The sequence below is a fragment of the Sarcophilus harrisii genome, chromosome 3 (genome assembly GCF_902635505.1).
Source record: "Sarcophilus harrisii chromosome 3, mSarHar1.11, whole genome shotgun sequence".
NCBI lineage: Eukaryota > Metazoa > Chordata > Mammalia > Dasyuromorphia > Dasyuridae > Sarcophilus > Sarcophilus harrisii.
This window is the reverse complement of record NC_045428.1, coordinates 81,199,867-81,212,724: the sequence shown is the minus strand read 5'-3', so window position 1 is coordinate 81,212,724 and position 12,858 is coordinate 81,199,867. Positions and strand designations below refer to the sequence as shown.

Below are 12,858 nucleotides of genomic sequence, written 5' to 3'. Positions count from 1 at the left end.
AGTACTCTATAAGAACATATCTTCTTTTAAAATGTGGTATAACAATTTCTGATTTTTTTTTTTCTCTTAGGTCCTCCTCATTCATTTCATCGAGATGAGACAATAGTAATTGTCCTGGCATCAGTTTCTGTATTAGCTGTTTTAATAGCTGCCCTATTCTTTGGATATAGGATGCTGGCAGGTAAAATTTCATTTACATTTAATTAATCTTTTGTTTGCAATCACTACCACTCAACAAATATTTACTAAGTTCCTAACATAGGCAAAACTCTATATTGGGAGGTAGGAACTTGATAAAATTGAACATGAATTGATGCTCAGTAAGTTCATATTTTAGTCCTGTCTATGCTTTGGAGTTAAAGGGGTATTGGGAAATATGAACAGGTACAGAGATAAGGCGATATACAGTAATTAGGAGGGAAAGAGAAGTATGTCAACTTAAGGGTGAGGCCAACTTGTTGTTCAGATCCAAAACCATATCAGGAATTTGCAGAACTCAGTCCAAGAGAGACAATAATCAAACTTTGTCCTGAATTGGACAATTTTGGGAATACTGAAAGTTTTCAGGTTCCTTGCTTAAGCTTTTCCTGAGAACCTAGAACTATATAGCATTCAAGAAAGAGCAACAGGACCAGCCCAATGTTCCCTAAAAATATGCAGAGCATGGCCCTAACATAAAGTCTAAGTCAGGAAGTTGGAAGAATGAGCAAACAAAAAGAATCCCACCATAAAAAGCCATGATGGTGATGGGGATGCTCAAGATGAAAATCCAGAAGAGAATGATTTTAAAAGGAATACAAGGAAAGCCTCAAACTACAACAAATTCCTGGGCACAAATTCAATTAGAATTCCTGGAAAAATTTAATTATCAAACTTTTAATTATAAAACCTTACCTAAGGAAAAAAGCTACCTGAATATTAAAATTGACTAAATAGAAGCCAGTTACTTTATAACACAAGAATCATGAAAATAAATTCTAAAGACTGAAAAATAGAAGGAAAACATAAGTTATCTGATAGCAAAACAACTGACCTGGAAAACAGATTGGGGGAGGGGGGTTTAATAATCATTGAACTACCTGAAAATTATAACCAAAAAAAAAGAGTCTAGATATCCAGTTTCAGGAAAAAGAAAACTGCCCAATTCTTTTAAAACCAGAAGACAGTGTAGAAATAGGCTTCATCAGAATCACCTAAAACAAACTCCAAATGGAAAAAAGCTTTGAGGAATGCAATAGCCAAAATCCAGAGCTCCCACGTCAAAGAAAAATACTGCAGTCAACCAGAAAAAAAAATTCACAGAGCCAGAGAAGATTTCACATGATTTTGTAGCCTTAACTTTAGAAGAGTAGATAGCTCAGAATACAATATTACAGAAAGTTTTATATTTAAACTTATATCCAGAAAAACAAAACGTGCATATAATCCTACAAAGTAAGGGGAATGGACCTTTAATGAAATGGAAGACTTCCAACCATTGCTGATGAAAAGAGTTGCATAGAAACTATGAAGTGCAAACATTAGTTAGGAGAAACATAAAATGAACAAATAATTATAAAGAACTAAAAAAGTTACATTGATTACATTCTCATATGGAGAAATGAATATGTGTCCCTTCAACTCTATCCTCATCAGGGTTCATAGAAGAATACTTATTAGACAGAAGCCATGAAGTTTAATGTCTTGTCTTCTGTAATACTTTGATAATCTTAAAAGAAGAATGGAAAAGAGTGGTGGAAAGGGAGAGAAAGTTTAGAGGAAATTATTTCACTTAATGAGTGTGTATAAGTAGATATCAATGCAAATAAAAAAGAAAAGGTCAAAGGAGTACCCGAACCTCATTCTAATCTGAACTGGCCTAAGGAAGAAAAAATACAATTGTGCTATATAAAGGTGTTAGAATAATTTTGAAGAAGTCTGAAAAAACTTTTATGAACTATTAACAGAGCAAAATGAACAGAACCAAGAGAACAAGTTATATAATGAGAGCAGTATTGTAAAAACAACTTTGAAAGACCTTGGGACCATGATCAGAGTAATAACCAACTTTGATTCCAGAGAATTAATGATGAAATATGCTAACCACATCCTTTTTAAGGGAAAAGATTCAAGATTTCAAAATAGGACTAAAAAAAAGTCACTATAGAAATTTATTTTGCTTGCCCATAAAACAGGATTTTATTTTCTTTCCCCCCTACCCAATGGGGTAGGAGAATGCTTTTGAGGAAGGGAGAGAGAGTTCATTGATTAAAAAAATAATAATTTAAAAATTAATTTCTTGTTTTTTTTTATTTAAAAAGTTACTACCCATTTCATAAATACTGAAATTTCAGGACTTTGCTAATTTAGAGTATCATGTAGACCCACTCAGTTCAATTTGATATGAAATTTCTTAAGCAACTGTTGCATACCAACCACTGTTATAGTCACCTAGGATATAAATACCAAGGCCAAAGGGTCTCTGATCTCCTGAAGCTTATTTTACTGAGAATTTAAGATTTTTTTGGATTTCGTATTGCATTCTATTGGGGGAACCATTTTACTAGAACTCAACTCACATAATAGCTACCCAAATTACCTTTGCCTAACTGATATATTAGCTCTCATTTTTGCTTCTGTAGACTTTATTAAAGACATTTCTCTCCTCCCTTTAAAAACGAAAAAGGATAGATGTATTGTTTTAGGCCTTAATAGGAGTCCTATGTTTGCCTACAGGAGATCGTAAGCAAGGTCTTCACAGTATGAACATGATGGAAGCAGCCACCTCTGAGCCCTCTCTGGACCTAGATAATCTAAAACTTCTGGAGGTAAGAATGTTATCAAGGTCATTCTTTTACTATTTTCTCTTAAGAAAAAAAAGACAGAGTCTAATGCCCTTCATTTTATTACATCTTGCATATAGACATAAAGAAATCTCACTTTTTCTGGAAAGTGTTTTCTGATTGTGCCGACTAAGAATGGATTCTTTATCTTGTGAATTCTTATAACAGTTGTTGTTTATTTATTATTTATCCCTCATTTTACAGTATACCTCAATAAGTGCCTAATGGATATTTGACCTGAATATAAAAAGTCCCATCATCTAAAAAATTAGAAAGTATAAAGTACATTTCACAGCTTGGGGAAGAAAGCAAATAAAGCATAGAGATGATCATATAAGTCAAATTAGACAGTTTAAACACTCCAAAAATTTAAAACTATGGGGGCAGCTAGGTGGTGCAGTGGATTGAGCACCAGCCCTGAAGTCAGGAGGACTTGAGTTCAAATCTGGCCTCAAACACTTAACATTTACTGGCTGTGTGACCCTGGTTAAGTCACTTAACCCCAATCGCCTCAGCCAAAAAAAAAAAAAATTTGAACTATGATAAATACTGTGATTACTTTTATATTCTAGAAGGGTGGAAAAAGGAAGAGATTGAGCATTTATATAATGCCTACTATGTGCCAGGCACTTTGCTAATAAGCATTTTTTTTACAAATTCTATTTCATTTGACGGAGCATATGGTACTCAAATAAAATGTAAGTATATAAGAGAAGTAGAAATGAGCAAAGCAATATATGAAGTGTGAAGAAATTTCTAAGTGAGGATAAACATTTCTTATATATTGTCTTAAAAAGTTTTGAAAACTTTTATTTCATTTATCTTTAATTATCTTTTCAATTTTTGTTTATAAAAGCAGTGTTCAATTTTTCCTTTATTCTTATACAATAAGATACTTTTGATTCAACATTTATGAGACTTTATTTAAGTAAGTAAATATGTGTTAACACTATTTTTTAACCCTTTCTGTCATTAAAAATGAAAATATATATTTAAATATTTCATGATACATGAAGGACATTTCCCATTACTTAAAAACTTTTAGTAGGTATCATACATTAATAGTTTAAGATAGATATTCATGAAAACATTTTTTAACTTTCTTAAAAAGTAAAATATTATTAAAACTATTTACAGTATAGGAGGAAAATATTCACCATAGAATTTTATAAATAAGAAAAATAGTTTTGGCTGTTGTGTTTATTATGCAACACTGGCACAGTTCAGTTGTGAAATGTACAGTCTTTAAGCATGTAATAATATTCTGTAGGATTGGGCAATTGATTCTGTGAAAATCATTCAGCTTTTATATGAGCTTTTAATTGACATTTTAGTTAGCTGCTTACTTATTGGGTATCATTAAATTAAACAGGAATAAAAGACCCATTTACTTAAATATTGGGTATCATTAAATTAAACAGGAATAAAAGACCCATTTACTTAAATATGTGATTCTTATAACTGTACTCCATTTGAATAACTGCCCTGACTTTATTTAAATATTCACAGCTGATTGGTCGAGGACGATATGGAGCAGTATATAAAGGTTCCTTGGATGAGCGTCCAGTGGCTGTAAAAGTTTTTTCTTTTACCAATCGTCAAAATTTTATCAATGAGAGGAACATTTATCGAATTCCTCTTATGGATCATGATAACATTGCTCGCTTCATTGTTGGAGACGAAAGATTCACTGCAGATGCAAGAATGGAGTATTTATTAGTGATGGAATATTACCCCAATGTAAGTACTTTATAATAAAAGGAACTGAGAGAGTCCTCTTCTGAGGCATAAAGACACATCAATTTCAGAATTACACACACAATTTATTCTAATTCTCCTTTTACCTAAAAAAAAAAAAGTTTTTAAAATTATTTCTTGATAAATGAAATAGAAGATATTGATTAATTAATCCCCCATACTATGTGCTTATATCAAAGAGATGACAACAAAAGTACTTTTTTTGAGGAATAGTAATGTAAGACATGCAAGATTGCAAATTAAATCTTTTAAAAAGAAATATTGACAAGATAATAGGTGAGCCAAGAGCCTCATTTCAGTGTTCTTTTTAATAGAACAAATAAGCCTTAAAGGAATTCATCTTACAGAATGAGTTATGGATTTTGAATTCTAGAGGCTGTAGGCTGTCTTAGATACTAGTGATATGAGACAATTTAAATGTCAAAGAATACAATCTTCTAGATCCTTCGTTGCTCCTACCATAATTTTTACTCTTCTCCCCTCCTCCCTCATTTTTCTAATCAGTGTGATCAGGGTGATTTATTTTCTTACTTGCCTGGGTTTTTATGGCTGATTAGCCACTGTAGTGAATACAATTTTCTCCTTTTTGTTTCTAAGTCCATTGAAAATAGTCAATTATGTGAAAAATAAATGTAGCACACATGTATCAGTAAAAAAAAGAAAGAAAAGAAAAGAAATAGAATGTTTCAAGAATCTACTTCCCATTTCTTTAGTCACTTTTTCCATTAATGCCTTTTATAGCATTACCATTGTAATATGGTTTTAGAAATGCTTCAGTTCAGTAGAGATAACAAAAATCTCTTCTTCCCATTGTTTCTATGTGATCTTTTTTAATAGGCTCTTCAACTTCCATTCCTTTATGATGTGCTTTAAAAAGAAAGAAAGAAAGAAACATCTAAGAATAAATGCTTTATCTTTGTTATAAAACTTTACAGATGGTCTATTGAGCTGATTTTGATATAAAAAATATTGACAAAATCAAATCTAGAAACCCTGCTTGAGGCAGATCTTTTAAAATCAATATTTACTTATGGTAACAGAATTACTTTTACTTTATCTATTTTCTATTAAGGGTTCTTTGTGCAAGTATTTGAGTCTTCATACCAGTGACTGGGTAAGCTCTTGTCGGTTGGCACATTCTGTTACCAGAGGCCTGGCATACCTTCATACAGAATTACCAAGAGGAGGTAAGATGGTTTTAGAGAGAAAAAAATTATCGAATCACAATTTTTAAATAAATTGAAGGGAATTTTAAAAATTCAAAAAGATGCATGCTTAACTATGTGATGTAATATGTTTGATGTCATCTATTGTTTCTACAAATTTAGCGCTCTCGAAACACAAGTCATATATTGTGTGAATCTCCAAATTTACTTGGGGGGGGGGGGGGGAATAAAGAAATTTCAACAGAATAAGAATTGAAGATCTACATGGTACAGTGGATAAGGGACCAGCATTAAAATTTAGAAAACCCAAATTCAGTCTGAAGTCCTGCATCTAACCTGTACTCATGTGATCATGGCCCAGTAACCCAGGTAGCTCTATAGCCACAGATGAGTTTATAGTCAACATTAGCAGAAGGAGATTCCACATATGAGTTTTCTACCCAGGAGAAATCATAGGTTCCACTTAGAAGGGTTGGGAGGAAGAATAATACTAATGTGTTTGCTTTCTGTAAATATTTTCTAAGTATTAAAAAGGATCATGATCTTTGTTGGTGATGTTCAGTTATAATTATTATATTGGCTGTCTTGTTCTGCTGACCTAAGTTTGCATCTCATCATGTAGATGATTTTCTGTTAGTTTTTTTATTGTTCATAGACATTTTTCTCATCTCAATAATAGCACATTTCATTGATATGTCCTGATTTATTTGTTCAGCCACTCACTGTTAGCAGAGTATTCAGTGAATTTTTTTTTTTTTTGCTACATCATGCAGCTATGAATATTTTTATAAAGATAGAAACTTTTCTTCTTTTAGTTATCTTTAGTAAACAATGTCAGCCATTTCCAATAGAGTTGGGATGGAATATACTATCTGAATCCAGAGGGAGAACTGGATACTGAATGTGGATCAAAGCATAGTATTTTCTTCTTTTACTTGTTTGCTTTTTCTTTCTCATGGTTTTTTCCCTTTTGTTCTGATTTTTCTTTCACAATGTGACAAATACGGAAATATATTTAAAATGATTGTACATGTATAACCTATATCAGATTGCTTGCTGTCTCGGGGAAGGGGGAAGGTGAGAGAGGAAGAAAAAAATTTGAAACTCAAAATCTTACAAAAATGAATCTCGAAAACTATCTTTTCAAAGAGTAGGAGCAGTTTTATAATTGTTATTTTGCTAGATGGTATAGATTATTTGTAGGGGAATCTATAGCCCCATGAACAATACAATAAATAATAACTTTGAATTCCAGAAAATGGCTTTATGAAAAAAGATAAACAATTGTATATTCTTGATGATTTTTTGCCTTAAGATTTCAAATAGAATAATTGCTTGAAATTTATTTTACTTAGAATTTTTGGAGTATTTGGTCTTATAGTTTTCGTTTGGCATATTTTAATTCACCAAATATTAAATATGTGCATATTACTGTGCTAAGCATTAGGGATTTTTAGGAGTAGTCAGGATGACTGGGACTTGTATTCATTCGTGTAAGGAACCATGATAAATGGCTATCAATGCAGACCTGCAACAGTTCTTTAGTTGTATAGTCTTAGAGAGTTACCTCATTTTCCTTAGTGGTCAAATTAATAATTCATAGTAATCATAATATTTTCATTTTTGTTTGTGATTTAGTTAAAATAACCAGATGGTTACCAGGACAATTATGTGATTATTCAATTTCTGGGCACAGCATAAATGGGCATTTGAATCATTAATAAGAACAATAAATGTGATTTAGCACTATTGATTAGAGAAATACAAATTAAAACAACTCTGAGATATCACTTCACACTTCTCAGATTGGCTAAGATGACAGGAAAATGTAATGATAAATATTGGAGGGGATGTGGGAAAACTGGAACACTAAAGCATTGTTGGTAGAGTTGTGAACTGTTCCAGCCATATTAGATAACAATTTGGAACTATATCTAAAGGGCTATAAATCTGTGCATACCCTTTTATCCAGCAGTCTCATTATTGGTCTGCATCCCAAAATGATAACAGAAGGGGGAAAATGACCCATGTGTACAAAAATGTCCTTCTAATTACCTCTGTCACAGTTCCTCCCATTGGGAGGAATGCTGGGCTACAACAACCATTTACAGCATGATTTTGAGGTCTTATACCATCCTGGTTGCCTTCCTTTGAATATACTCCAGTTTATTAGTGTGTGTCCTAATATGCATTATAATGAAACTAGATATGATAGTCCAGATGCAGCTTGGATAAGCTGAGTACAGAGAAAGAAGCAAATATACCTAATCCTGAATACTATTCTTTTATTCATTTATGCAAAAGCATTTATTAGACACTGAGATTATCTTTCTTGGCTTCAGTTTAATATTGTCAACTCAATTGGACTTGCTTACGTTCACACAAAAAACCCCTAGAACTTTTAAAACAAATCTCTGTAACCATACTTATTCCATTTTGTACTTAAGGGTTTTTTGTTGTTATTTTTTGAACAAAAAAAAGTTTGCCTTTTTTTAATGTATATCTCTATTAAATTTCTGTTCATTTCATTTAGCCCAAGGCTCTAGTCTATGGAGATCACTTTATATCCTTCCTCTGATATCTAACATGTCAGCTACTTCACTATGTTGTTTCATGCTTTTGTGTGTATAGAGTTAATTAGCACACATTCTGTGATAGACCTCCTAAGCTGATATAGAACTATTAATGATTATTCTTTAAGTCTAGCCTTTCATTCAGTTCTAAATCTACCTAAATATACTATCATTTAGCTCATATTTCTCTAGATTTCTACAATAATAGCATTTGTCAAATGATATGCTAAATGATATGCTAAACTCTAGATAAGTTATATCTGCATAATTACCCTGTGCAAGTTTAGTTGTCTGGAGTGATCAGATGAAGCAATGTTGAAGATCAGGTTTTTTTCCTAGATATTCACCTATTCTAGTTTTAATAAATACTTTTAAGAATTTTGCCAAAGTCAGGTCCCTATACTTAAAATTTGAAGACTCTTTTCTCCTTCCTTTTATCAAAAATTTAGTACATTTACCTTTTCCAGTTTTATAGTACCTCTCCTATTCTCTGTGATCTTTCAAAGAAGTCTGTCACATTTAATAGTTCATTCATTATCTGAGGACACAGTTTGCCTAATTCTGGTGATTTGACTCTTGAAGGCCAAGTGGGGAATCATTTATTCTCTCCATATTTACCTTGGGTGTCAGCTGCCTATTTGATTCTCTTCTTGCAACAAGTACTCATAGCCAAGCAGAACAGATGTCCCTGTGGTAGTTTAGTAATAGTAACCGGAAAAAAAAAAAAAAAAAAAAGGTGGCATAGTGGATAGAGTACCAGACCTGAAGTCAGGAGGACCCAAGTTCAAATCTGGCCTCAAACACTTTGGGCAACTAGGTAGCATAGTGGATAGAGTACCAGACCTGAAGTCAGGAGGAACTGAGTTCAAGTCTGACCTCAAACACTTTGGGCAAGTCATTTAACCCCAATTACCTCACACACACAAAAAAAAAGTCAGAAATACCTCATGGAAAAAAAGTGTATGAATGAAATTGATTCTCTTTTTTTAGTTCAATGGTGTTCTCCTCTGTCAATAAAACAGAAGCAGAATAAGAGTCAGGTATCTCTTCTGTCTCCATCATCACGCTGACTATCCTAAGTAGGGACCCTCTCCCTTCATGGATTCCCCTATGTTCCTCAGTATAATTTTTGTAAATGCCATAGCCTAACATTTTGAGATTTTAGTACTCCTGATGGTAATTTTTTTAAAAAAAATTATCATATTGATCCTTTTTTTGTTTTTGTTTTTATATCATGATCATTTTTGGATACACTTGCTCCATGGGATCATACCTTTCCTCATTCTTACTCTGAATTAAACACCTCCTTGGAACAAAGAAAAAATATAGTTAAGTAAAACAACCAACACAGTTACCAGGTATGACAATAGAGACAAGATTTTGCCTGAGTAAATCCCTCCCTTCTCAACAGCCACAAAGGAGGAGATAAGTTTTCTTATTTGTTTTCTGGAACTACTGTTGGTTTTTAACCTCTTCCAAGTTTTATTTTCTCTTAGTGCTCTGTTCATTTACTTTCTCTCGTAACTATTATGTAAATTCTTCTGGTTCTATTTAGCATTCTTAATCACTTCAGATAAATCTTAACATTTCTTAATTAATCATATTTGACATTTCTTACTGTACAATATTATATTCATATGCCAGTTTGTTCATCATTCACTAGATGATAGACCTAATTTGTTTCCAGCTCCCACAAAAAGTAGTTATAAATATCTTGTATTCTCTCATCTGATCTTCCCCAAGAGAGATGTGCCACAGTCATGTTAGGAAGTTGGAAACCAACGAAATAGCCAATAGCCTCTAGGACTGGAAAAGTAGCATTTTCTCTTATTAAAATAATTTTTATTTACATCTTATAACTGTTATATCATTTTTATTTGTAAATGTGTTTTTTACTTTTCCTATTGAGTTATCTCTTGTAACAAAAATAAATAAAAGCAAACCTATAAACCCCCTCCAAAAAAGTATTTTGCTGTGTATGCTAGATTTTTGTCCTTTGTCTTTAACCTTCTTGTGATATGTGATCAATAAATAATAGAATCGTTCAGTCACCTGATATCACTTAGATTAAGGCCTTGTCATCTTTGTGTTTTTCAGCCTTTGTTTCCTTTCTTTGCTTCTTCCATCTTTAATACAAATCTTTAAAAAAAAATTTTTTTTCTATTGGGGCAGCTAGATGGCACAGTGGATAGAGCACCAGCCCTTAAGTCAGGAGGACCTGAGTTCAAATCTGGTCTCAGACACTTAACACTTCCTAGCTGTGTGACCCTGGACAAGTCACTTAACCCCAGTTGCCTCAGGGGGAAAAATTAAAATTTTTTTCCTATTTTTCAGTTAATAAGTATTTTTCTCTGTCCTAATCTTCCCTCAATGAAAAAGTGAAATAAAATCAAAACTCTTGCAACAAGTACTCGTAGCCAAGCAGAACAGATGTCCCTGTGGTAGTTTAGTAATAGTAACTGAAAAAAAAAAGAAAGTTGTATGGAGTGACTAGATAAAACAGTACTAAAGAATATTTCCATTGTAAGGCTTTACATGTTTCCTATTAAACTACAATGTATTCAATTTAGTCCAATGTTCTAGTCTGTGGAGATCACTTTGTATCCTTCCTCTCACATTTAATGTTAGCTATGTTGTATCATGCATTTGTGTATATTAACAAAGTTAATGAATGAAACATATACTCTCTATAATAGGGCTAAGTATAGATTCTGTTGTTATTGTATAAATTGTTCTCCTGGTTCTGCTTACTTCAGTCCATATAAGTTTTCCCAGGTTTCTCAGAAGCTGAATCTTTTATCACTTTTTATGACACAATAATATTCCATTTAATTTACATACCATATTTTTGTTCTGTCAGTCATTGGGTACCCCCTTAGTTTCAAGTTCTTTGCCACTACCAAAAAAACAAGCAACGCTCGTCATAAAAATTTTTGTACTAGTGAATGCTAATTAATTATTACTAATTAACTAATTTTATTTTTCCACCTTCTTTGGAATACACATATATGTGAGTATGTATATGTGTTTGTATTACATACACACTCTAATTCCCATCTTATTAGAATTATTTATAAGAAACTGTCTTCAGAATTTCATTATTGAGAACTTTCCAGCATTTCTAAGTTAACTTCTTCTATAGACGTTTTGGTCTTGAGAATCTAATTATCTTTTCTTTTATTTTCTTTGAAATTTATTCTCCCAAAATTTGATTAGGGTGCATGTCAGACTATGCCTAGATATCATCTCACTATTTATCATAGACTCAAGATTTTGATATTTTCACAATCACCACAAAGTTGCCATGCTCCTATTATTTCTTTTCTAAAAATTGAAAATTGCTTCCAGATTAAGTTTCCCATTTGTGGTCCCTTTACCTTTTAAGAATAAAATTAAAATGAAAGCAAGTTAAAAAGTTATTTGTAGATGTACTTCTTTGCCTATTTTAATTTAATATTTTGTTTTTCCCTAATTACATAATAAAAACAATTTTGGATATTCATTCCAAAATTTTTTTGAGTTTTAAATTCTCTTCATCCCCTCCCCATTGCATTGAGAATTCATGAAATTTGATATAGATTATACATATACATTTTGTGTAAAACAAAAAACAAAAATATTAGCCATGTTGTAAAAGCATAGACCAGAAAAACCCCAAGAAAAATAAAGTGTGCTTCAGTCTGTATTCAGACTTTGTTCTTCTCTGAAGGTGAATTGACTTAGATCATAGTATTGTTGAAAATAGCTAAGTCATTTTCATGTTTTACTGCATACAGTGTTTTCCTGGTTCTACTGAATTCACTTTATATTAGTATAAGTCTTTCCAGAGTTTTCTGAGTCAAGGATACTAAGCTGGGAAGTGAAATGTTGATGGTGTCCTTTATACTAATAGGAAAGTTAGGATGGGGAGGAGAAATTTTGAATATTATGCCATCCCAGATTGATATTCCCATTGTAAGTCTCTATGAATTTGCCTTCTCAAGTTAGGGTCTCCAGATTATCTTGCTTGTTACCCATAGCTTATACATATCCATGCCTTTGCACAGAATATCCCAGCTCTTATCTGGCTCTTAGAATACTTGTTTTCCTTCTAAGGTCAGTTCAGTCCTAACTTAAAAATGAGGCTCTTCCAGAACTTTCCATCTGTTGAGGACACCTCTGCCCCACTAAGCTCTATTTATTTTTGTAAGGGACCTTAGAAGTCATTTAAACATACTCTTCATGATTCCTAGAACTAGGAGTTTATTTTGTAATATTATATTTATATGTTTATATGTGTGTGTATGTGTATCTGCATGTTGGCTCCTCAAATAGAATGTAAGCTTCTTGAGAGCAGATCTATTTGTTTTTTATTGCTGCCACATTAAGCACTTTATAAATGCTTTTTTATTGATTGTGTCATGATCTCTGAGGCCAGAGGGTTTATTTCTGCCTCCATTCTGCCTTCTGTCTCCTTTGATTAATATCTAGTATTATTCTTCCTGTAATGTGTCTCTTTGTGGGATATCTGGCTTGGGGTGTGTGTGTGTGTGTGTGTGT

The 12,858-nt window shown here is 32.3% G+C and overlaps 1 protein-coding gene across 3 annotated transcripts in view; it reads left to right on the top strand.

Moving 5' to 3' along the window:
* The window catches only part of BMPR2 (bone morphogenetic protein receptor type 2), a 187,108-nt gene that overhangs the window by 154,677 nt on the left and 19,573 nt on the right, over positions 1–12,858 (top strand). For all 3 annotated transcript variants that reach the window (XM_023500692.2, XM_023500690.2, XM_023500691.2), the window contains exons 4-7: positions 71–181; positions 2,716–2,807; positions 4,332–4,562; positions 5,653–5,767. In XM_023500692.2, the coding sequence (XP_023356460.1) occupies positions 71–181; positions 2,716–2,807; positions 4,332–4,562; positions 5,653–5,767 (549 nt within the window). The remainder of the gene's footprint in view (positions 1–70; positions 182–2,715; positions 2,808–4,331; positions 4,563–5,652; positions 5,768–12,858) is intronic.